The sequence below is a fragment of the Narcine bancroftii genome, chromosome 11, assembly GCF_036971445.1.
Source record: "Narcine bancroftii isolate sNarBan1 chromosome 11, sNarBan1.hap1, whole genome shotgun sequence".
In the NCBI taxonomy this organism is placed as follows: domain Eukaryota; kingdom Metazoa; phylum Chordata; class Chondrichthyes; order Torpediniformes; family Narcinidae; genus Narcine; species Narcine bancroftii.
In genome coordinates, this window is record NC_091479.1 from 104,629,225 (window position 1) to 104,654,317 (window position 25,093).

The 25,093-nt window shown below is 46.9% G+C and overlaps 1 protein-coding gene across 7 annotated transcripts in view; it reads right to left on the bottom strand.

The window, feature by feature from the left end:
- LOC138746272 (transcription factor Spi-C-like) overlaps positions 1–25,093 on the bottom strand; it is a 77,647-nt gene that overhangs the window by 604 nt on the left and 51,950 nt on the right. For 5 of the 7 annotated variants that reach the window (XM_069904433.1, XM_069904434.1, XM_069904435.1 and 2 more), the window contains 4 exons: positions 7,460–7,487; positions 6,612–6,714; positions 6,429–6,526; positions 1,943–2,054 (listed from right to left, as the gene is read on the bottom strand). In XM_069904433.1, the coding sequence (XP_069760534.1) occupies positions 1,943–2,054; positions 6,429–6,526; positions 6,612–6,714; positions 7,460–7,462 (316 nt within the window). In that variant the 5' untranslated portion in view covers positions 7,463–7,487. Of the gene's footprint in view, positions 1–1,942; positions 2,055–6,428; positions 6,527–6,611; positions 6,715–7,459; positions 7,488–7,642; positions 7,783–16,094; positions 16,113–25,093 lie in introns of those variants that run through there. The other 2 variants (XM_069904439.1, XM_069904438.1) reach the window with 2 other exon arrangements.

A 25,093-nucleotide genomic window follows, 5' to 3' on the forward strand; every position in this document is an offset into this window, starting at 1 on the left:
TCCAAAATGCTGTCTGGCCATTTCTTTCCATGAATGCTGCTTGACCTTGCTGAGTACCCTCCAGATTCTCACTGTTTTCTCAAAGTGAACAGAGCTGGGTCAGTAAAATACACAAAATGCTGGAGAAACTCAGCAGGTCAAACAGCGTCCTTTATTTGGCAAAGGTAAAGATACATAACTGATGTTTTGGGCTTGAGCCCTTCATCAAAGTTTTTTTTACCTTGATTTACTTCAACCACAGGTCTACAGAAATTTGTGATTTAGAACTGGGTCAGTGACAGATCGGCAGGAAACGGAGAGTGGGAATAAAGGGATCCTACTCTGGTTGGCTACTGGTTTCCAGAGGTGCTCCACAAGGGTCTGTGTTGGGGTCACTTATTTTTATGTTGTATATAAACTATTTGGATTATGGAATAGATGGTTTTGTGGCTAAATTTGCAAATGATTCCAAAATAGGTGATAGGGAAGGTGGTGCTGAGGACACTGAAAGGCTGCAAAGAGACTTGGCTAGATGAGGAGAACAGGCACAGAGATGGCAGATGGAATACAATGTTGGAACGTGGATGGTCACGCAGTCCTGCTCTTTGGTAGAAGGAATAGATGGGCCGACTATTATTTGGATGGGGGGGAAAATTCTGAATTCAGAGGTGCAAAGGGACTTAGGAATCTGCATGCAGGACACCCTTAAAGGTTAACCTCGAGGATGAGTCGGTGGTGAAGAAGGTGAACACAGTGTTGGCGTTCATTTCAAGAGGAATAGGATATAAAAGCAGAGATGTGATGTTGAGACTCTATAAAGCACAGTTGTGACCTCACGGAAAACTGGGTACAGTTTTGGGCACTGTATTTGAGAAAAGACATGCTGGCTTTGGAGAGGGTTTAGAGAAGATTTACAAGAATGATCCCAGGAATGAAAGATTAGTATATGAGGGACATTTGTTGGCTGTTGGACTGTACTCGTTGGGTACAGAAGGATGAGGGGGGAACCTCATAGAGCTATTTTGCATGGTGAAAGGCCTGGACAGAGTAGATGTGGCAGGGATGTTTCCCATAGTTTGGAAGTCCAGGACAAGAGGGCACAACTTCAGGATAAAAGGGCCTCAATTTAAAACAGAGATGTGGAAACATTTGGTTAAACCACAGGGTGGTGAGTCTGTGGAACTTGTGGCCACAGGTGGCTGTGGAAGCGAGGTCATTTAAGGCAGAAATTGACAGGTATTTGATTAGCCAGGGCATCATTAGCCAGGGCTTCAAGGGTTATGGGGAGAAGGCAGAGAGTGGGGTTGAGTGGGATGAATCAGCACATGATAAAATGGGGGAGAAACCTCGATGGGCCAACTGGCCTACTTCTGCGCCTATACCTTGTGATCTTGTGAATGATCTTGTGATCTTGAGGATAGCACCACAGTGCACTCCATGGTCTTTAAGCAGTGTGGTTTGTGTACCAGGAACCTGAGGCAGCAGTTTAAGTGCTCTTGGTGCCAGTTGATGCCTGTTCTGCAGTGCAATACTGCAGATGGATCTTATCCCAGAGTTAAAGGGGGATAAACTGTGATGCAATTGGTGGACCCCAGCACCTAGTTCTGGCTGAGCTGGAGTCAGTGTACAGTGAACAGGTTTGCAGGGAGACCTGCTTACACCACAAAGTGAAAAGAGAAGAGTAAAACAAGGAAGTCAGCGGACACTGTGGCTGGAGTAAAATCATGATGCTGGAGAAAATGAGCAGGTCAAACAGTGTTCTTTATATGACAAAGATAAAGACATAGAACCAATGTTTTGGGCTTCAGCCCTGTGGGCATCTGCCTACATTTTGCTCATACCTTGATGTTGGGCTCAAACCTGAAATGTTGGTTCTTTGCTACATGAAGGAGGCTGTTTGACCTGCTGAGTTTCTCCAGCATTGTTTTTACACCATAGAGAGCTGTATGATAAAGAGACTAACCTTTCCCTTGCCTCGGGATGAAAAAATCTTGGATATGACTCTCTGAGTAATAGTTTGGAATCTGGATCCCGTTCTCATACATTAGTTTGTTGCTATCCATGTTAAAATCCACCTGGAGAAGGAAAAGAGAAGGCCTGCTTAGAATCACTGTGTTATGGCCTTTTCCCCCAGCCTAAAACTAGATGGATAAAGGCAAGCATGCCAAACGCTTTCTTCATTGCCCTGTCTACTTGTGACGCCACTTTCAGGGAACTGTGTACCTCTATCCAAGGGTCCTTCTTTCCACAACACTCTCCGTGGCCTTACTATTTACTGGTTTAATCTCCCAAAAGGCATCACCTCAAAATTATCCAAGTTGCACTCATTCTCCCATTCCTTGGCCCACTTCCCCGGTTCATCTCAATCCTGCTAGATGACCTTCCTCACTCTCCACTATATCTCTAATGCAATCTTACTGACCACTGCCACCTAAGCTGTTAATGTAGCCGACAGTGGCACAGATTCCTTCAGCACACCATTCATCACAGGCCTCTAACATGAGTAACAGCCCCTCACTACCACCCTCTGACACTTCCCAGCAAGCCAATTTTCAATGCAATTGGGCCTGCTCAACCTACCATGCTCAAAGGCCTTGCTAAACTCCATGTAAACAACGTCTACTGCCCTGCCCATGTCAGTCCACATGGTGATCTCTTCAAAAGTCCATTGACTTTTTTCCTAATGGTCATTTGTGCTTTTGATGGCATATTACAATATTGTTGAGGTATGGTTACCATAGATTATCTTCCAACCCAACTTGTGGACAAAATTGGCAGGAAGGTCTGTAGATCAGAACTTGTTTGTTGCCTGGAGATGCCTTGCATTGCCCTTGCTGTACGCTCTTCAACACTCACCTGGACCACAGGGCCAGGTCACTGAACTCATCATCACTGGATTACCTAGAATCTTGATGATGGTGGGGTGGAATGGTTAGTGTAGTTACAGCGCCAGGGTGCAGGGTTCAAATCCAGTGCTGCCTGTAGGAATTTGTACCTTCTCGCCATGTTTGTGGGGGTTTCCTCTCATTGTTCAAACAAAACTGTTGTAGGTTAATTGGATAATCACAGGCTGAAAGGGTGATGCCGTTTTCCTCAACTTAATACATTTAATTAAAATATGACGAGTCAGAACATAACGACTAAGGTTGAACGTGGGAGTTATCCCAGCCTCCTCATCCCACCAAATCAGCCTATCCAACTACTCCATTCCCACTTCAATCTGGACCATGGCCCATGGGAACCAATCCTCTTCACTCTTTGGGTATAGAGGCTCCTTGTGGACCCCATAGGATTTATTGCTGGCATATTAATGGCCTCCAGTGTGGTACTCCAAGTTCAAGTTTATTATCATCCGATTGTATAAGAACCCGATGAAAGAGCATTCTCTGGTCCTCAGGCAAACACACAATCGATACATATGTGGTACATATATAAAAATAAATAAATATTGCTTAATAAATAATGGTCTCAGGGGATCAGTGTGAGCAGTTTCTTTGGTCGTTCAGCATTCTCCCTGCCTGTGGGAAGAAGCTGATCCTCAGCCTGGTGGTCTCACTCTGGTCCTCCTGTACCTCTTCCCTAATGGGAGCACCTGAAAGATGCTGTGTGCGGAGTGGACATCTCAATCGAACTCATTGGTAATTTTTAGTGTAACAGATTAGAGGAAAATAAGAAATCTGTTACATCAGCTACCATCTCTCATCCCTACTTTACTGGTCAATAAACTTGAGGCCTATCTGAAGTAAAAGTAAAAACACACAAGATGCTGGAGAGACTCAGTGTCCAGTGTAGCAAAGGCAGAGACATAACTGACATTCCAGGCTTGAGTCTTTCATAAGAAAATGCTGGTGAGCATCAGAATAAAACAGTGGGAGAGGGAAGGGAGTGGGGGGGGGGGGGTACATCTGATCTTGGCCTTTTCTGACAACACCTCTCTTCCCTAAAATTAAACCCAAGCCTCCCCTTCTGGATGAGGGGCTCCAGTCTGTTCAACCTTCCTGACAAAATATATCTTATTCAGTTCACATATAACTAATGAAGGGCCTGTACTATGCTGTTCCACATTCTGCTGCTGGTTGAACGGAAAGTATCAGGGTTAGATTGGATTCAATTTCCTGGGGTGGACACATCTGGCTTGGTTTCAACATTGCCAGGCAATTGTCCGTGTGGTACAGCTGAAACACTAACTGCACTCTGACAGCCTGCATGGCATGTGGCCACGGAGTGAAAGTGGGACATTGTTGCCATCAAATTGAGGCAATCCTCATGGACGTAAACAGACCATTCAGTCCCACTCATCATGCCAACCAAGATGAAGGTCTGGGCTAGTCCCATTTGCCCGCATTTGGTCCACATTCTTCAAACTGTTCCTGTCCATAGATCTGTCCAAATGTCTCTGAACATTATAACTGCCCATTCTGCAGTTTTGTTTCCTCTGGCAGCTCATTCCAGAGACAGGCCACCCTCTGAGTGAAGAAGCTGCTCCTCTGAATTCTCTTGAATCTCCCCTCCTCATCGTCAACCTCTGCTTTCTGGCTCTAGAATCATTTACCCTGGGGGAAAAGAGTGAAATTCCCAGTACTGGCATGGACAGACATGCCTGCGATGGCCAGGTTAATGGGGCAGAGATTGAGTAGCTTTCTCCCTTGTTCTGTTTCACTCTCCATCTGCCATGGACTGTGTGGCAGCCAGTACATCCTGCGTCCTGTGTCACAGCATCTCCCCCAAATGTTGGTTAATGCAGTGAGACTGGGGGATGTCAGTAGATGACCATCAGGGGAAAGTTCCTTGCTCATGTTCCATGCAATGCCACGAGGATCCTTAGGATCTGGAGTCACCTTAAGATCTCCCAGGATCCTCCCTCCAAACCATATGTCTCTGCATCCCCTCCTTCCCCCTTCTGTTCCGAAACAGGACTGACCTGGGGTTTTGGTGGAGATGGGATGTCATTGATGGGTTATGTTCCACTGAGGACAGGAGTCAGATTAACTAATCTGAGGGACAGATCTCCCTGCGCGATCTGTTCCTCAAACAGATCGGATGTGGACCTTCTGATGGGTCAGCAATTCTTACCTACAGTCCTTGTTGTGCTCTTTCACAACCTGCAATTCAATAATATGTTTGTGGAATGCTGGAATCATTCAATTCCACAGCAGGCCATTTATCCCATCTACTGATGTGGGTTCTTTGATGGTTTAGGCAAATTAGCTACGTTTCTCTGATCTTTCCTGTTGTTCCTCTACTTTATTTAATTCCCTTTCAAACAGGTGATGACATCTTAAGCATTTCCACACAGTGCTGTTTTTAACACCTGTCACAGAACAATTCTGCTGTGGTCAGTCACATCTCCTCTTGACCCATCCATTACCTTGATCTACCCATCCTTCATTTTGCCCTCCTACCTCATTCTTGTTACCTTCCCCCTCTCATCTCCATTCACAGACCTTACCTATTTTTCTCATTCCTGATCCCTATCCCTGCACCTTCATTTTTAATCTAACTTTTCCACAATCCTGATCTCAGGACATAGACCTCATTGATTTCAGATTGATTGTCAGAGTACACACACACACACACACACACACATATATATATATATATACACAACCCTGAGATTCTTTTTCCTGCGGGCCAGGCAGAATTCCCACTAACAAACTGACTGCCATACAAAGAAAAGTTTTAAAAATCAATAAAGTGCACAAGTCCGAGTCCTTAAATGAGTCCCTGATTGAGTTTGTTGTTGAGGAGTTTGATAGTGGAGGGGGAGTAGCTGTTCCTGAACCTGGTGGGGCCAGTCTTGTGGCACCGATACCTCTTTCCTGATGGCAGCAGCGAGAACAGAGCATGTGCTGGGTGGAGGGGATCCTTGATGATGGCTGCTGCTCTCCGACAGTAGTGTTCCTTGTAGATGTCCTCGTTGTTGGGAGGGTTTTGCCCATGATGTCCTGGGCTGCATCCACTTTTTGCAGGGATTTCTGCTCAGGGGTATTGGTGTCCACATACCAGCAGATACACATGAGCTGTTGAATTAGCTCTCTCTCCTCTCACCCTCTCTCCTCCCCCCCTCTCTCTTTGTTCCTCCTCCTCTCCTCTCTATCTCTCCCTTGCTTTTCTCCTTTCCTTCTCTCCCCTCCCCCTTTCACTCTCTTCCCTCCTTCTCTGCCCCTCTCCACAGATTCTGCCTGACCTGCTGAGTTCTTCCCCTTTTTTAGAGTTTGTGTTAAAGGTCACGGAACATCATGCTTTAAACAGTAATTCCACCCACATGCAGCAAAGAACATCGAACAGTACAGCACAGGAACAGGCCTTTCAACCCTTGTGTCTGCAACAAACAGGATGCCCAAATTAAATCAGAACTCTGATGCATTATTCCATCTTCACCTGTCCTCACCCAAATAGACATTGTGTGCTTGGTCATCAGGGCCGAGTTACTTATATTTTGGACTCACCATGTCCTGGAGTGGCTGGAACTGGTTGTCTAGAGATTGGTAAGGTCCAGGTCCTGTCTCCTGATGGTGTTGGAAGTTGTACATTGAGTGTGGAGGACCTAAACAAGAAGGGAAAAGGGTTATCCAATGGCGCTGTGCCAATAACTCCAAGGTTCCCAGTGAAGTTCAGGGGGAGATACTTGCTTGGCAGGTATTGGAGACCGGTGTCCTGGCGAAACTGCTGAGGCTGCTGGTGGTATATCACCTCCAAGGCATCACTGAAGTAGTTGTCTTGAACCCAACAACTCTAGGAATCAAAAGAACAAATATATTAACTCACCTGTAAGTACAAAATACAAACACCCTTAACTTCTCATAGCAATCAAACGAATGGTTTATATTCCATAAGAAATAAGAGCAGGAGTCGGCCATCTGGCCCATTGTTCCATCATTCATTGGGATCAAGGCTGATCTGATGATAGGCTCATCTCCACCTACCTGCCCTTTCCCCATATCGCCGTTACAGTACCAGCGACAGGTTCGAATCCTGCACGGTCTGTAAGGAGTTTGTACGTTCTTCCTGTGTCTTTTTCCCGGGGCCTCCGGTTTCCTCCCACCATTCAAAATGTATCGAGGTTGTAGGTTAATTGGGTGTAAATTGGGCAGCATGGGTATGTGGGCTGAAAGGACCTGTTAAGGCAGTATATCTAACATTGTCTTTAATTTTTAAAAAAGTTAATTCCCCTACCATGCAAAAATTCTATCCCATCTTGTCTTAAATGTATTCACTGAGGCCGCCTTCACTGCTTCAATGGGCAGAGAATTCCATGGGTTCATCACCCTCTGGGAAAAGCAGTTCCTCCTCATCTCCGTCCTAAATCTACAACCCTGAATGATTAAATGAGGGAATCCAGTCTACCTTAAATGACCCCAACATGCCAAGACAGATAAAGGGAAAGGATAAATGCATAAAGATTGCCAGTTGCAACAATAATTTTAACAACAAGCAAGTAGAAGGGGAAGGGATCCATGCGTTTCCGAGGCTGACTTACCATGGTGAATGTCCCACGACGTGATGACCTGTGAAATGGAACATTGAAATCATTAACCCTCTCTCTTTCTCTCTGCACAGGTAACGAGTCACCTTGGCCAGGATCAACCTCGGCACTGTCCCGGGATGGCTGGGCGCTCGCGGCGTTGGGATGCAGACGGAACCTGGCTCAGGTGAGACCTACCTGGCTAAACTCCCTGCCAGTGCATTGGAGGCATTTTTAAATAGACGGGCTTGGCAACAAAGGGCGAGACGTCATGTCGTCACTCGATGAACGCCCGCCGTGGCCTGGACGGCCCTTCTACATTAACATCTCTCTGGGTCGAGAAAGAAGATCAATCTCAAACGAAAAAATCCAGAGCAGCCCTTAAATACGTGGAGTCGTTTTAGGGATTTTTAGTTTGTTCCCTCACTTCCTCCTCCTTGTCGCCCTTTGCAGCCACTTTTAAAAACTTATTCCCGGACTGAGTCAAGGAACTTTCCTCTGTACAACAGCAGGACGGCGTGGCAGCGCCCGGACCCTGGGTGGCAGCGCCCGGACCCTGGGTGGCAGCGCCCGGACCCTGGGTGGCAGCGCCCGGACCCTGGGTGGCAGCGCCCGGACCCTGGGTGGCAGCGCCCGGACCCTGGGTGGCAGCGCCCGGACCCTGGGTGGCAGCGCCCGGACCCTGGGTGGCAGCGCCCGGACCCTGGGTGGCAGCGCCCGGACCCTGGGTGGCAGCGCCCGGAGCCAGAACTGCAGCAGGATCGGGCTGCGAGATCCGCTGGGTTCCTCCGTGTGGGGCAGATTTACTGCACATCACCGCGTTGACAGACTTGGGCTTCACTCACCTCATCCAACCCCAACTTAACGCGTCTTTTAACAGCAGCATAATTTGTGTTTAATTTGAAACGATCTACTTTCTCGAGGACGCATGAATAAGGGGCAATTTCGCCCACCTAGTGCCTCACACCCCAGAGAACTGTGCATTTGGATCATTTGGAGGATTTGTGGACAGGATATCAATAAGATAGAAAGAGTGCAGAGATTGACTAGGATGCTGCCCGGACTTGAGTTAGAGGGAAAGAGTAAACAGTTGAGGGGAGATTTGATAAGGTATTTAACATTATGAGGGGGACGGACAGTGTAAATGTAGATCAGCTTTTTCCACTGAGGGTGGGTGAGATACAAACCGGAGGACATGGATTCAGGGTGAAAGTGGAAAAGTTTAGAGAAAATTTCTTCACACAAGGAGCGGTGGGATTGGGGAACGAGCTGCCAGCTGAGGTGGTGAATGTGGGCTTGATTTTAACATTTAAGAGGAATTTGGTCGGGTACATGGATGGAAGGGGTCTGGAGGGCTATGGACTGGGTGCAGGTTAGTGGGGCTAGGCATAAAAATGATTCAGCACAGATTAGAAGGGAAAGCAAAAAAATAGACTCAAAGGGTTACCCCACTGCAGCCACACTCTCTTCAACCCCCCCCCCCACCCCACCCCACCCCACCCCATGGGTAAGACGTTTCACAGGTGTGAGATCAGGTGCCCTCAGGTTGAAAGACACCTTTTCCCCCGTTACCGGACTCCTGAATAAAGATAATGTAATGATGCTGCTTTGCTCAGTCCTAACTACCCTCTCTCTGTAACTCTGCCCTTCTACACTTTACACTGGGTCTTACTTTACACTTTAAATTTGGTGTTATGTCGACCTCCTGTTCCACTGCCGTAAAGCATATCAATTAAATGGAGTCCCTTCTACATTGCCTGAGACTCTCACTGGAGCTTATGCCCCTCCCAATTCCAAGTGCAAACAGGCACTTACAAAGCTGCATAATGTGGATACCACGAGAACAATAGGCTCAATCCGAGATTCATTTAGGGACTCTTACTTTGAACATTATTTAATTTTTTAATTGAGATAGACAGCATGGTAATGGGCCATTCCAGCCCATGAGCCCATGCCACCTCAGTACAGCAATTAACCTACAAACCCCAATGTTTTGAAGGGTGGGAGGAAACCAGAGCACCCAGAGGAAACCCACGAAAGTGTACAAATTCCATGCAGACAGCAAGGGATTGAAACCCTGGTCCTGATGTCTGGCGCTGCAACAGCATTGTCCAAACTGCTCCACTAACCATGCTGTCCATGTTGTACTATGTATGAGATGCCTGCTGGTCTGCTCACAAAACAATTACCACTACATTTTCAGATGCATGTGATGACAAGGTTAAACTTGAACTTGGACAAAAGGTGATGATCCTGATTTTTTTTCCCCAGTAGCACCACGCCCACACTTCAATTTGCTGTACCTAAATACGAGTTGATTGGCCTGGATGGCACACAAAACAAAGTTTTTAACTGTATCTTGGTACATGTGACAATAAATAATTCAATTCCAGTCAATTCAATAAGAATCTGTCCATCTCCACAGTAAAGATATTTCAAGATAGCACTTCCGCCTGTGTGTGAGGAAGAGTTGCAAAGGTTCAAGTCATCCGACTGTACTGGTTCAACCCGACAAAATGACATTCTTTGGTCCTCAGTGCAAACAAACGGCATTCTCACTGCCAGTGGGAAGAATCTGTTCCTCAGCCTGCTGCTTTCAATACTCCTGTATCTCTTTCTCAATGGGACTAGCTGGAAGATTCTGCACACAGGGTTTTAGGGGCCAGTGCTGATTTTATCTGAGATCCCCGAGACAAAAGAAATTGCCCCATCTCTGTTTTAAGTGGGGTCTGTTTTTCCAGTAAGCCATTGTTCTAATCTAGACTCTCTCACTAGGGAAAATGTCCTCTCCACACCCACTGTGTGACGACCCCTCACCAGTGTTCAACAGTAAAATACAGAAGGCTACAGACACCTGAATGAAGTAAAAGCTCAGCAGGTCAAATGGTTCACTGTACTTTATACAGCAAAGTTAAAGATAACATAACCCAGTTTGAGCCCTTCATCAAGGTATGAACAAAATGTGGGCAGGCACCCGAAAAAATTATAGGGGAGGAGAGGCAGGGGGAGGAGCACGGTCCCACAGTCAGTAGGTAATAGTTGGATAAGGGAGGGAGAGCACAGCAGAAAACAGGGGGAGGGGGGAATGTCTCTGTGAATGGAGAGGGAAGGGGGTGGAGAGCTGGAGGAAAGGAGACAGAGGGAAGGGGAAGAGAGGGAGAACGGGGAGTGGTCTGGCAGGAACTGGAGAAGTCGCTGTTGATGCCATTCGGGTGGATATTGGATATTAGACCTCCAGTTTACGGGTGGCCTTGGTTTGGCCATGCACGAGGCCATGGACAGATGTGTCAGCACGAGGATGGGATGCAGATTTGAAATAATCGGCCACTGGTCACTCTGTCAATTTTTCGGACAGGGTGAGGGTGACCTGCGTCCAGTTTCACCGGTGTTCAATCAGGTGTCAGCACGAGGATGGAACACAGATTTGAAATAGTTGGCCACTGGTCACTCTGTCATTTTTGCGGACAGGGTGAGGGTGACCTGTGTCCAGTTTCACCGGCGTTCAATCAGGTCAATGTTGATCTTCGACCTCATTGCTACATTCCTGCACCAACCATATATCTCTTGAGATTCAAAGGTCTATTGCTTTCTGACTGGGGATCCCTCTGGCTACTCTGTGGGCTTAGTACTGTACCCATATAAATCTAAAACAGGAATCATGTTTCCTGATTAAAACCAGGATTAGAGTCAACATTCATAGTGAAATCAAATGAGTGCTTTAATGAAAGGGAACACCACCTGAACTCGATGCAGATCGCGCTTAGAGGAGAGAAACTATTTGGAAGTCCTTCTCTGTGTTGGAACCGATGCCTTGGATGGAAGAAACATTTGAGGGAGTGCAGAGCCGGAGAGGTAGTAAAACAAGTTATAGGATAGGATCCCAATAGTGGACGCAGACAAGCCCATTAACTGGCAGCAGTGAAACAAGCCATTGAGCCCATTGAACCTATGCTAGATACATTTATTACCACTTCCAGCTCAGTCCTTAGCCCTCCAGGCCACAGTTCTTCAAGGGTGAGCTGAAGGCGTGAACCTGACTGGGTGTTGTTCGGATGGGGTGATGTCCCTCAACACGTTAGAACAATCAGTAAGTCACCTCTTCCACCATCATTTTCAACACTGCAGTTCCCCGATTGTCACAATCGCTCCACAGCAGACACAATATCGCTGGCTCTCCACTCAGCTCTGGATCACCTCGAAAACAACAACTCATACACACGGCTGCTCTTCATCAACTACAGCTCGGTCTTCAACACCATTATTCCCTCAGTGATGGTCAACAAGCTCCAAACTCTGGGCCTCTGCACTCCCACCCCCCTCTGCCACTGGATCCTTGACTTCCTCATCAGAAGACCACAGTCAATATGAATTCAAAACAATGTCATCTCCCCCCCTCCCCCCCCCCCCCCCCCCCCCCCCCGATTATCAACACAGGTGCATCCCAAGGATCCACGCTTAACCCACTGCTCTACACATGATACACTCATGACAGTGTTGCCAGGGACAATTCCAAAGCCATCTACAAGTTTGCCGATGACACCAGAGTTGACATTAGAATACAAACAGCGATGAGGAAACGTATACAGGAAGGAGATCGATCAACTCATTGAATGGTGTAATGACAACAACCTCAGCAAAACCAGGGAGATGATTGTGGACCAGGATGAAGTCAGGGGTACACGAACCAGTCCTCGCTGAGGGCTCAGTGGTGGAGAGGGTCAAGAACTTCAAATTCCTGGGTATCAACATCTCTGAGGATCTGTCCTGGAGCTTCCATGTTGATACAATCATGAAGAAGGCTCAGCAGCGGCTCTGTGAGATGTTTCAGTACATCACCGAAGACATTGTAAACTTCTACAGATGTACCGTGCATTCTGGCTGGTAGCATCACTGCCTGGTATGGCGGCACCAAGACAAGAATAAACTCCAGAGGGTTGTTAACTCGGCCTGCAACATCATAGGCACCAGACTTCACTCCACAGTTGGCGTAGTGGTTAGCATAACACCTTTTTAGCGCCAGTGATTGGGCCTAGACTAAGGTTCGAATCTCACACTGTCTGAAAGGAGTTGTTTCATTCTCCCTGTGTGGGTTTCCCCCAGGGGCTCCAGTTTCCTCCCATTCAAGACATACAAGGATTGTAGGTTAATTGGGTGTAATTGGGTGGCAAGGCTCGTGGCTGAAAGGGCCTGGTATTGTGCTGTATGTCTAAATTTAAAAGTGTAATTTAAACATACAATTGAGAGCATCCCATCAGGGTGAATCACTGGTCACTTTTGCTCCATACTAACTGATCTCTCTCTGCACTTTTGTATTGTCTTTCTTTTTGTCCTATGTATGAGATATCTACTGGTCTGCTCTCAAAACAACCTCTATTACTGCATCTTACTACATGTGACAATAAATTTCAGGTGAATGTGAAATCATCCCCTGGGATTAACTGTAGTTGAGCAGGGGATTCCCTAGGTATTCTGTTTGAAATCGACACAAACCACAACTCAGTGGGGCTGTCAATCAAGATTCAAGATTCTATTTCTTATCGTGGTAATAAAACATTGTCATATTACATGAAATTTCTTTTTGCTGCTTCAAGGCAGACGGATTCACCACCAGAAGGAATTGCCAAAGTGCTTCTTACAGACAGAGAGAGAGAAGCAAAAGAGAGTTTCCGCAGAGTCCCCGAATGTCCATAGATTTGCCTCCAGCCCCTGCAGTTACACAGAGTCCAGACCATTGACAGCCCGAGCTCATGTAGGATGCTGAGTCAGAAAATTTGCCTATACTTTGACAAAGGGGCACAGGTCTGAAATATCGGTTACGTATCTTTGTCTTTGCTCCAAAAAGTACACTGTGTGATTCGTTGAGGTTCTCCAATGTTTTTGTGTAAAGTCTGCATTCTTCCTTGTTTAACCCCACTCCAGAGAATTATCTCAAAAATGGAAGCCGTGAAAGGGGACTACAAAGCAATTTATTTCCTACTTCGAATGGGTTACCCGAAACATAAATCGAGATGAAGATGGGAGCCAGATTTGGTGCACTAATTGATGAAAAAGGCCGGTCTGACTCATGTCAGGACAGCACGACCAATCCTACTAATGTCAGGTATCGACTGGCACACATCAGTATTTTTACACCATCTATATCTTAAGCCGCAAAAATCGCACAAATTTAAATCAGAAATATCAGATCAATGTTTTAGATGCAGCGAAGAATGTTTTTACATTCAACCTGGTCATGTTCCAAGGTGAGGCCTTTCTAGGAAGATTTAGGAAATATTCTAGAAGAAATCATTAAGAATTAATTTGTACAGATATCAGAATTGTTTTATTGGGAAATACAGCAGATGTCAGACCTCGAATGAGGCTGTCGAAACACCATTTAGAATTTGTAAAGATCGCTTTGGTGGTGGCCAGAAAGTGAACAGCAGTAACCTGGAAACCTGATTCCCATTTTGACGTGATTCATTGGAAAGCGAAAATATAGGCCTGAAACCCCTTGGAGAAAATACTTATAACCTGAGGAAAAAATACAATGTTTTTCTAAAAATTTGGAGTCTATATCTTCAACAGGTAGGTGTAGATTCTTAACGATGTCCCCCCTCCACCCCCATCCCATCCTCAGCTCCCTGCATCCATGAACCACTTGGGGTTCCGGGTAAGTCCAGATATTTGTCCCTTGGCAGGAGGTTGATGAATCCAATGAAACCTTTTATTTTTCTGTCTTTTTTTTCTTTTCTCTCTTCAATTCTATCAATGATTTCTCTCTTTTTTGCCTGGGGGTGGGGTGGGGGGGGGTGGAGTTTGGGCTTGTTCCACTTTTTCTTGTTTTTTTCTTTTCTTACTCAAAATCAATGTCAAATGGATAAGATTACGTTAAAATAACTGATGAATTTGAAAATATAAATAAATTAATATTTAAAGATGGAGGCACCGCCCCCCAACTCCAGTGTAAAGATGGAACATGGAAGTAAATGGAGCTGAGTCCACAGGCAGATAAGTCGTGGTTATATGGAACAGTGGGGCAGGCTTGACGGGCCGGATGGCTGATTCCTGTAGATCTGGCTGGAGAGAGTTGTTGAAGGGTGTTCCTCGAGACAGAGCAGCAGGTCAGGGAGAGCAACTCCAGATATTCCCTGCCTAATTCCACTCAACTCTGCTCTAGATTTGGAGAAATCTCCCAAACAAAATTGGATGGGAAAGTTTTATTCAGTGTCCCATCCCTGCAGGAAGAAATCCAGTGCAGAGATATCACAAGGGTGTATTTGGGGAGCATGGGCTTGTGGGCTGTAGGGGCCCATTAATGTTCTGTATGTCTAAATTTAAAAATCAAATTTAATTTTGCAGGTGTACAATTTAAGGCATCCCATCAGAATTCATCACTTGTCGCTTTTGTTCTCCCTGTGACTGTACTTTCATAGAGCTGCTTTCTTTTGTCCTATGTTTGAGATATCTACTGGTCTGCTCGCAAAGCAACCTCTATTACTGCATCTTGCTGAACATGACAAGAAACCTGAACTTAAAAGTTCCCCTGGTAGATTATGGAATAGATTGTATAGATTTGCTTTATTTCCTTCTGTTTATAGATTTCATCTGCAAGGAAAGGCTTAAAAAGAACATTTTTATGGGAAAATACGAGAGTCTCTTAAAGAAATTGTTTTCTTTTAGTAGCGGAGCTGCGAGACATGAGAACCAAGGCCGTGCTGGTCTTGAAACTCGTGCTAGATGTCTGCAGATGACAGGTCATGTGAACAGTCGTGAACAGGCTGTAGAATGGGAAGCTAAACCAGTTAAAAGGGTCGGTGCCCATCTGTGTATGAGCTTTCTTACAGAAAGACCCTATTGTAGTTGACACCACATCTTCCCGTGTAACAGAGCCAAGTGAATAAAGTTGTGTTGTACTCGTATTAGTTGTCAGACACTAAGTCTCTCGTGGACTCAACACGCTAATGTCATCATGAAAAAAGCCCGTCAGCGACTCTACTTCCTCAGGAGTTTGTGGAGGTTTGGTATGGCACCAGAAACTCTGGCAAATTTCCACAGAGAGGTGATGGAAAGTGTGCTGACTGGGTGCATCACGGTCTGGTATGGGGTCACCAATGACCCTGAGCATAAAGCCCTCCAAAAGATAGTGGACACAGCCCAGGACATCACAGGCAAAACCTTCGCCATTATCGAGAACATCTATAGGGAACGCTGCTGTCGGAGAGCAGCAGCAATCATCAAAGACCCTCACCACCCAGTACACGCTCTGTTCTCACTGCTACAATCAGGAAAGAGGTATCGGTGCCACAAGACTCGCACCCCCAGGTTCAGGAACAGCTGCTCCCCCTCCACCATCAGACTCCTCAACAACAAACTCAATCAGGGACTCATTTAAGACTCTCACTTGTGCACCTTATTGATTTTTTTTCCTCTCTGGATTGAACAGTTTGTTTACATTTCTTTATTTGTTTATATGTGTATGTTATGTACAGTTTTTTTTGCACTGCCAATAAGTGATAATTCTGCCTGGCCCGCGTGAAAAAGAATCTCAGGGTTGTATGTGAGTGGTGCCATGTATGTACTCCGACAAGAAATCTGAATTTGAATCGCAGAACTCCCAAAATACAAATGAATTAAACAAAATGACTAAACTAATGAAAATCAAACTAACCGTGGATGTTGGAAATTTAAGGTAAAACCAGGACGTGCTGGAAATGCTCAGCAAGTCAGGTAGCATCTGTGGGAAGAGAAACAGAGTGAACGTTTCATGTTGAAGACTCTTTATCAGAACCTGGGAGGAAAGAAAGGAAGTTCATTGTGCTGCAGCGAGGGTAGGAGCATGGTCTCCGATGGGGAAAACCAGGGTGACCATGGAATACGCTATAACAAGGTGATCTGGTCAACGTACAGGAGACCGCATTGTGAACACACTGACCTGATCTCCATTACGCACAGACTGTCCAATGAGAAGTTACTGAATATAACCGGTTAACTAAGGTGGCCATGTGATAAGCTGTAAACAAGGTTATCTGGCCAATGACTTGAATGGGAGCAGAGAGAGAGAGAGAGAAAACAGAGGTGGTCAGTCAACGCTTTGGGTGCGGAACCTTTATCATCCAAGATAAAATCAGTAAAATTACCACATAAAGGGTTTACCTCCACCCCCCCATTATACTTTCATCTATTTTAAATTCAAAAGTTTAATTAAAAAAAAATTCAGACATACAGCATGGTGACAGGCCCTTCTGGCCCACAACCCCATGCTGCCCAATTACACCCAATTGACTTGCAACCCCCATATGTTTTGAAGGGTGGAATGAAACCAGAGTCCCCAGAGAAAACCCACACAGGGAGAACATGCAAACTCCTTACAGACAGCACGGGATTCGAACCCTGGTCTCTGCTACTATAACAGTGTTGCGCTAACTGTACTGTCTTGATGAATAATCCTGACCCTAAGCGTTGACTGATCATTTCTACCCACAGATGCTGGCTGACCCACTCCATTTCTCCAGCGATTCGTCGTTTGTTCAGGATCCCAACATCTGTAGCTTTTCAAATAAATGTTAAGAGTTGCAAAATACAGAGCAGGAGGTTAGGTTGGACACAGAATCCAGGCGCAGACAGGTAAAAAGGAATTCAGAACAACCCCCTGATGTTCCAGGTGGACTTAGACAGTCAGAAATGTGGAACTGGAGATTTCAATATCAAATCCAAAAGGCAGCAAAGTGCCATGTCAGAAGATGAGGTGCACTTCCTCGTGTTTGTCTCGGATCTCATTGTAACAGCGCAGCAGGCACAGGCCCATAGCTGTGAGTGGGATGGAGCATTAAAGTGGCAGCTAACAGAAAGCTCAGGGGAAGAACATCGTAGCAAGGGCCCATCAAGCCTGCTCAGCCATTCAGTGTGATCATGGCTGATCTGATGATGGGCTCATCTTCACCTACCTGCCTTTTCCCCACATCCCTCAATTCCCCTACTATGAAAAAATCCATCCAACCTTAAATTTATTTACTGAGGTCGCCTTCACTGGGCAAAAAATTTCACAGATTCACTCCCTCTGGGAAAGGCAGTTCCTCCTCATCTCCATCCTAAATCTACTCCCCAGAATCCTGAGGCAATGTCCTCTAGTCTGATCTCCCCCGCCAGTTGTCCAACCGAGTTTCATTGGTTAATATATTGAGTGAGAGGTGGCCTCACTGTGACACATAGGTTTCCAAATGGATTGATGAGTGGATGTCATACAGATCTTCACTTGGGCTGGGGTGTCTGGAACTGGGGCGTGTGCTCCTGGACCCTGCACATTCAGGCAACCGTGAAGAAGTCACACGATCACCACTACTTCCAAAGGAGTCTGAGGAGATTTGGCAAGGTGTTCAGTACTCTGTCTTAACCCAGCTACACACGTTTTGTGGGAAGGTGTAGCCAGGATTTCTGGAGTATGGCAGCCACGGCACGTCCTGGGCATGGGTAAACTGCGCAATGGCCGTCTTTGTTACCCATAATTCCCCACGCAGCTGGAACTGCTCTGCCAATGCCAGGGAAATGCAGAATGGTTCCAGCTGCGTGGGGGATTATGAGTAAGGAATACGGCCATTTTGCCTGCAGAGGCTGCAGCTTCTAGCCGGGAAAGGCAGGCAGGTAATAAACACAAGACTTGGGTCACTTCAACACTCTTGGTGACTGGGAGTATTAAATCTCAATGTGGTATGGTGTGGCTCACAATCAAGGGTTCTGTTACTGGGGGAGGGGAGCCGGGGGGTACGAGAAGAGGGAGGGACTGAGAAAGGGGGGGGCAAGAGGAGGGGGGGCAAGAAGGAGGGGGGAGCAAGAAGGGGGAAGGGGAGGAGGAGGGGGAGTGAGAGGAGGGTAAATGGAGGGGGGCACAGGGAGGGGGAACAAGAAGGGGCGAGCAAGAGGAGGGGGAGTGAGAAGAGTGAAAGGAAGGGGGAGCAAAAGGAGGAGGAGTGAAGGGGCGAGAGAAGGGGAATGGGTGCAAGAGGAGGGGAAGTGAGAAGTGGGCGTGGGGAGTGAGAAGAGGGGGGAGCGAGGAGGAGGATTGAGGGGGTGAGGGGAGGGGGAGTGAGAGGAGGGGGAGCGAGAGGAGGGGGCAAGAGGAGGGGGAGTGAGAGGAAAGGGAATGAGAGAAGGGGGAGTGAGAGGAGGGAGAGTGAGAGGGGGGAGTGAGGAAGGGAAGTGAGAGGATGGAGAGTGAGAGAAGGGGGTCAAGTGAGAGGAGGGGGTGAGGAGGGGGAGTGAGAGGAGGGGGTCTTTCCCTTACGGAGGAGGCCTGGGTGGGAGTTAATCCACTAGTTCACTTCTAGGGCGCTGTGTCAGGGGGCACAGTTGGTCAGCGCCAGCCAAGTTGTGCATGAAAATTTCAGTGCTTGCCATTGGTGCTATTTACCTAGATACACTACTAGTTGTAACGTTCTTCCTGTGACCACAGGACCACAGGACTCCAGTTTCCTCCCCTGTCTCAGAGACATGCTGGCAGCTTAATTGGCTTCAATGACCCCTGCAAGGGCTTATTTCGACCATCCCTATATTTTATTCTTCCGACGCTCCCAGATTCTACCACTTACCTCCCGAATGGGAGCTCAGGAGCAATCCCAGTGGCGAATAAACCCACCGACCTGCAAATATTTAGGAGGAAACCCGGAGCACCTGGGGGGGTGGGGGGAAATCCACGTGGTCACAGGGATAGCATGTGAGGTCAGGATCGAACCCAGGTCTCTGGGACTGTGAGGCAGCGGCACTACCTGATGCACCACTGCACTGCCCCATTAACAACTGTGCTTCCAGTGGTGGTGAAGCACTCTGGAATGCAATGAGAGGGATATGAAAGGTGCTACAGAAATGCAAGTCCTTCAATTATTAGCTTTTCTTATCAATTGGCAGCTCCTGTTATTGCAGAATTACATTTAAATCCACCAAAGAGCCCTTTGAAAGCAAGGTATTGTGTTTATCAACTTCTCTGGTTGGCTGAATGATGATCAAAGGTTTTTGGCAGTCAGAGTGAATCTGCAAAAGGCTGGTTGTGTCCTATGACTTGGCAGCTGATTAGCGGAAGTTGGTGAGGCAGCTGAAACCATCACAGGGCTGAACTGAGAAGGCAGTGAAATTCCCCCTCTGCCATTTGTAAGGGTCATAAGATGAGGTGAACACAATGCACAATGGCGTGGACTATCGACCCAGAGCACTTCCAAAAATTTCCTATCCAACCTACACACAGAGTCCAGACTGTGGTGAAGCATTCAGGGATGCCCCCTCACTTCAGGGGGATTCTGGACTCTGAACATTTCCCAAAGAAAAGAAAGAATTACATCCAGAAGAGGGAAAGTAATTTAATGCAAGACATTGATCTGGACTGGAATCCCTCAAAAAGGCAGCCAATGTTCAGAGAACCTGTAACGTCCCACCCAGACACAGCCTATGGGTATGCAGAGAAGGCAGGAATAGAGTACTGAGGTCATATGATCAGCCATGATTGTACTGAATGGGCAGAATGGAAGGTTCAAGAGTGTGAAATCGCACACCATCGGGCTCCTGAATGAAACCCACAACAGTGCTCTCATGCTTGATATTAATTGATCTTTTCCCTATAACACCATACACTGTAATGTGCTCTTGTTCTTTGGCTTAGTACAGAATGAACTTGCTTGCAAAACAAACCCTTATCTCTGCATCAGGTATAATGTGACGCTAAAACTGAACCCCAATAAACCCCAATCAGTGCGGACTGACAAGAACAATCTTCATCAGCACTGGAGCATCCCAGGGCTGTGAACTTAGCCCCCACTCTACTCACTACACGCCTATGACCATGACTTTCAATATAACCACAACACCATATGCAAATTTGCTGGCGGTACCACTGTAGAAGGTTGTATAAAAAGGGGTGTTGAGTCAGTACGCAGGAGGGAATTTGAAAGCTTGACTGAATGGTGCACCAACAGCAAAACCTCACATTCAATGCCATCAAAACCAAAGAGATAGTTGTAGACTTTACAAAAGGAAAACCAGAGGTGGACGATCCAGTGGTCATTGGGGGGATCCAAGGTGCAGAGGGTGAGCAAATTTAAATTCCTGGGAGTCACTACTGTGGAGGACCTTTCCTGGAACTTGTATTGTAAGTCGCAATTATTGTAAGTCGAAACCGTGGCGTCGGGAACTCGGACGAATGGGCAGCCAGAGCGTTGGGAGCTCAGATGCGCAGGTGGCCGAGGTGTCAGGAACTTGGATGCACAGGTGTACGGGGTATTGGGAGCTTGGACGCGCGGGCGGCTGGGGCATCAGGAGCTCAGACGAGTAGGCAGCTGGGGCATCGGGAACTTAGATGCACGGGCGCTGTGGCGTCAGGAGCTCAAACGCGCGGGCAGACACACAGAAGGCCGAGACATCACAAATGCGGATAAACATTGGAGCTCAAGAACAAAAGTACAGATTCTGCCCATCGTAACTTTGAATTATTGTAAATCAGAACATCGTAAGTTGGCATCTATCTGTAATGATATAGTGAAGAAAGCACGTCACCGCCTCTACTTCCTCAGGAATTTGCGGAGGTTCAGCATATCATCGGAAACCTTGGCAAACTTCTACAGATGAGTAGTAGAAAGTGTGCTGACCAGCTACATCATGGCCTAGTTCGGAAGCACCAATATTCCTGAGCAGAAAGCCCATAAAAGGTAGTGGACACAGCCCAAGGCATCATGTGCAAAACCCTCCTCACCATCGAGACCATCTACAGGAAACACTGCCATCGGAGAGCAGCAGCAATCATCAAAGACCCACACCACCCAGCACATGCTCTGTTCTCACTGCTGCCATCAGGAAAGAGGTATCGGTGCCACAAGACTCACACGCCCAAGTTCAGGAACAGCTGCTCTCCCTCCACCATCAGACTCCTCAATGACAAATTCAATCAGAGACTCATTTAATGACTCGGACTTGTGCACTTTATAGATTTTTGTACACATTGAGTCCAGTTTTTTTTGCACTGCCAATAAGTAGTAATTCTGCCTGGCCTGCAGGAAAAAGAATCTCAGGGTTACATGTGATATCATGTGTGTACTCTGACAAGAAATCTGAAATCGGATCTGAGACAGACTACATTCTCTTCACCTCCCCCACACCCCACCCCACCCCCGGCCTGTCAGAGAAGACTTAAACTGAGAATGGAAAAATATTTATCTCCCCTTTTATATTTATTATCTATTTCTGTCTCGTGGAATATTGTGGTAGTTAAATGTATACTAAAGTTTTAAATATTTTTTATGTGGCTGCAGCATGTAAGAATTTCAGTGCATTGTACAAACACATTGTAGTATGACAATAAGCTCATGTACAGTACTCACCAATAATTACTCCAACAGGCACCATCACTCAAACTTCCCTCCCATCCATGGATTCATTCTACATCTCCCGTTGTCAAGGAAAGGCAGCCGGCACCCTGAAGGTTCCATCACAGCCCATCCTCCCATAGGGAGAAGGCTCACACCAACAGGCCAAAAGACCATTCAGGCAGACATCAGTCTGCACTTATTAGGCTCCTGAACAGACCCCAAAGCAGTTGCTTTCATGCTACCCTTGTTTGATGCTAATTGGACATCCTTTTTATTGGGCACCCGTTCCTCTTCTTTATACAGCGGTGTGGATGTTAGAGTTGGCCTTCTCGGTGTACTGGGCATAATGTGACAAATAATTCCTTTCTCATTGTTGTGTGGCACCTTGCCGTGCACACACCAGCTTTACGTGACATTGACTCTAGTGCCTTGGGTCATCCGGAGGTCATGATGTAAGTCTGTCTTTCTGTAGTTTGCTTTTCCCAGTACCAACAAGTCCCATCACAATTAGGACAAGGCTTCTCTTTATCTTGCAGAGAATGTGTTCTGGGTTTTTACAGTTAGCAGACAAGCAGCCATGGTGATCCTTGTTTACTTGCTGTGTAAGGATGTGGGCTGTGGTTAGCAGTTAGGACTGTTACCATGTAGGAAAATTAATTCCACTATCTCCGACAGGCACCAGCCCAAAATCTTGAGGAAAACCTTGGAACGAATCAATCAATGGAGAGTTTAAACCTCAAGATGTCAGGCTGATTTTCCCTTCGTTCCCTCGGCCAATGACTGTGGGCTGTGTTCTATGACATGCACACTCACCATTAGGAAGGGACCCTCTGACGCTGCAGTTAAAATCCAGAGAGGACACCCACTCATCTGTCCGTGAAGCTCTGAGCAAGGAAACAAACCAATGCATGCAGCTCCTCTCTCAACAGTTCACTTTATGATCACACAATTCCAGAGGCCATTGAAACAAAAAAGGACAAATCAGACCAAGTCCTCTGTCCTCAACCTCCAACACCCCTTAGGAAGGTCTTGAAGCCCTCCACCTCCCTCTGCAATAAAGACCTGACCGGTTCCCCTCCACCAACACTCTCCACTGTCTGGCAGAACTTGTTCTTACATGGAACAACCTCCCTTTTGACTCCTCTCACTTCTACTTCCTACAAATCTAAGGTGTAGCCACGGGCATCTACATCAATCCTGGCTACACCTGTCTTTTCACTGGGTACACGGTACAGTCCTTGACCCACATCCCAAATCTTTCTCTGATACATTGACGAGTGCATCAGTGCTGCTTCCTGCACCCATCAGAACCCACCAATTCTACCCACCCTGGCTACAATCCCACCCTGCTCTCAAAGGCACTTGGACCATTTAAGGCATCTACTGCATTCAAGATTCACTTTATTACCATGGTATTAAACACTGTCGTATTCCATGAAATTCCTTTTTGCCTGCTGCAAGGCAGATAGATTCACCACTGGCAGGAATTGCCTAAGCGCCTCTTACAGTCAGAGAGAGAGAAGCAAAAGAGAGTTTCCCAGAGTCACCGAGTGTCCACAGATTCACCTCTAGTGCTTCTGCAGCTCCTGCAGTCACACAAACTATTGGCAACCTGAGCTCCAGATCCGAACCTCCAACAGGGTCAGGAACCCTTCAGCGCCATCAACACCTCCTTGCACCCCGGTTCTGATAACTGATATCTTTCCAGCCAGTTCAAGCCAGTCTCACGGCAGCCCAAGGCTTCCAGGGGTTCCTCACTTTGAGTCGCCAGAAGCCGCCATATGCACTGGTCCCTCAGCCACAGAGCCCCTGCACTGGTCCACCGTCGTGGTCACCGTTCCCGTGGATCATCTCCTCTGCTATTCTCAGTCAGATGGGGGGGAGGTGATCATCCCATCCTCTGGTGCCCTGCTCCAGTCATCCTCTTCCCCGGAGTCTGCAGCCCTTCATGGCTGCTGTCGATTAATAGATGCTGCCATCTTGGACACAGACCCGTGATCATGGGATTTCAACTAAAACCACCATTGGCTCCCTCAACAGGCCATTCAAAGCCCATCTGGGAGACTGGACCCTGTGGGAGCATTGCACCTCTGCTCCCTCACTCCCCACGTCTGCATCAGCAGCGCCATCTTGGTCTTCATGTGACCTCCTTGACCTCGGTGAGGCCACGTGCAGATGAGATGACTGGTTTGCAGAACATCTGCCCTGTGTCCGCACCCAAGATGACCTTTTCAATTCTCCTTCCTTTGGACACAGCAACCTGCCTGTACTGGACCTTCTCCAATGCCAAAGTGATGCCCGACATAAACAAGTGGAACAGCACCTCACATTCCAGCCCAAAGAACGGAGTTTTCCAATGACAGCTATCAAGATGCATCTCTCTTCTTCCAAGATACCTCCGTTCTTCCCCTTTTTCTCCCATTCTTGTTCCTTTATATAAATCAATGGTGCTGTTATTATCTGTACATTTTGTCACAAGATAGCTCTTACAGTCAGAAGGGTTCTCTCTACATTCATGCAGCATGTAAAGACCATGATTTACAGATTATAGGATTACAAAGAAAAAGAAAAAATGGATCGGAGGTCAATTCACAGGGCCAGAAAAGTGGCAGAGAGCATCACTGAAGTGTCCATTCTCCCCCCCCCCCCACCCACCCCACCCCCACCACTGATGTGATCTACAGGGATCATGGTCTGAAGAAGGTACGCAAAATCATTGAGGACCCCTTCTACCCTGCACACAGCATCTTACAGCTGCTCCCATTGGGGAAGAGATACAGGAGTATCCAACCCAGCACCACCAAGCTGAGGAACAGCTTCTTCCCACGGGCAGGAAGAATGTTGAATGACCAAAGGAATGGCTCACATTAACCCCCTCAAGACTCTCATATTCATGAAACTATTTATTTATTTATTGATCAATACCTATCATGTATATGGTAGGGTTTGTATGTGTGTTATATCAGGTTGTTTGTCTGCATATTTTGCACCAAGGACCGGAGAAGGTTATTTCATCGGGTTATACTTGTACAATCAGATGATAATAAACTTGACTGTGGGGTGTGGAAAAAACTCTCTTTTAGCTTTTTGGAGTGTGGTTTCACACTCTTCAAACCTTTTCCCGAATGGGAGGAGGGGGAAGTTTCTGGCCTGTGGTGAGGTGGGTGCTTTAATGCGAGGCAGTGAGAGATGGGCCTCTGCTACCATCAGGGGAAAGGTACAGGAGACTGAAGACGAGCACTCAGCGGCACAAGGAGGGCTTCTTCCCCGCTCCCATCAGATTCCTGAATGATCAATGAACCAAAGACACTGGTTTTTTTTACAA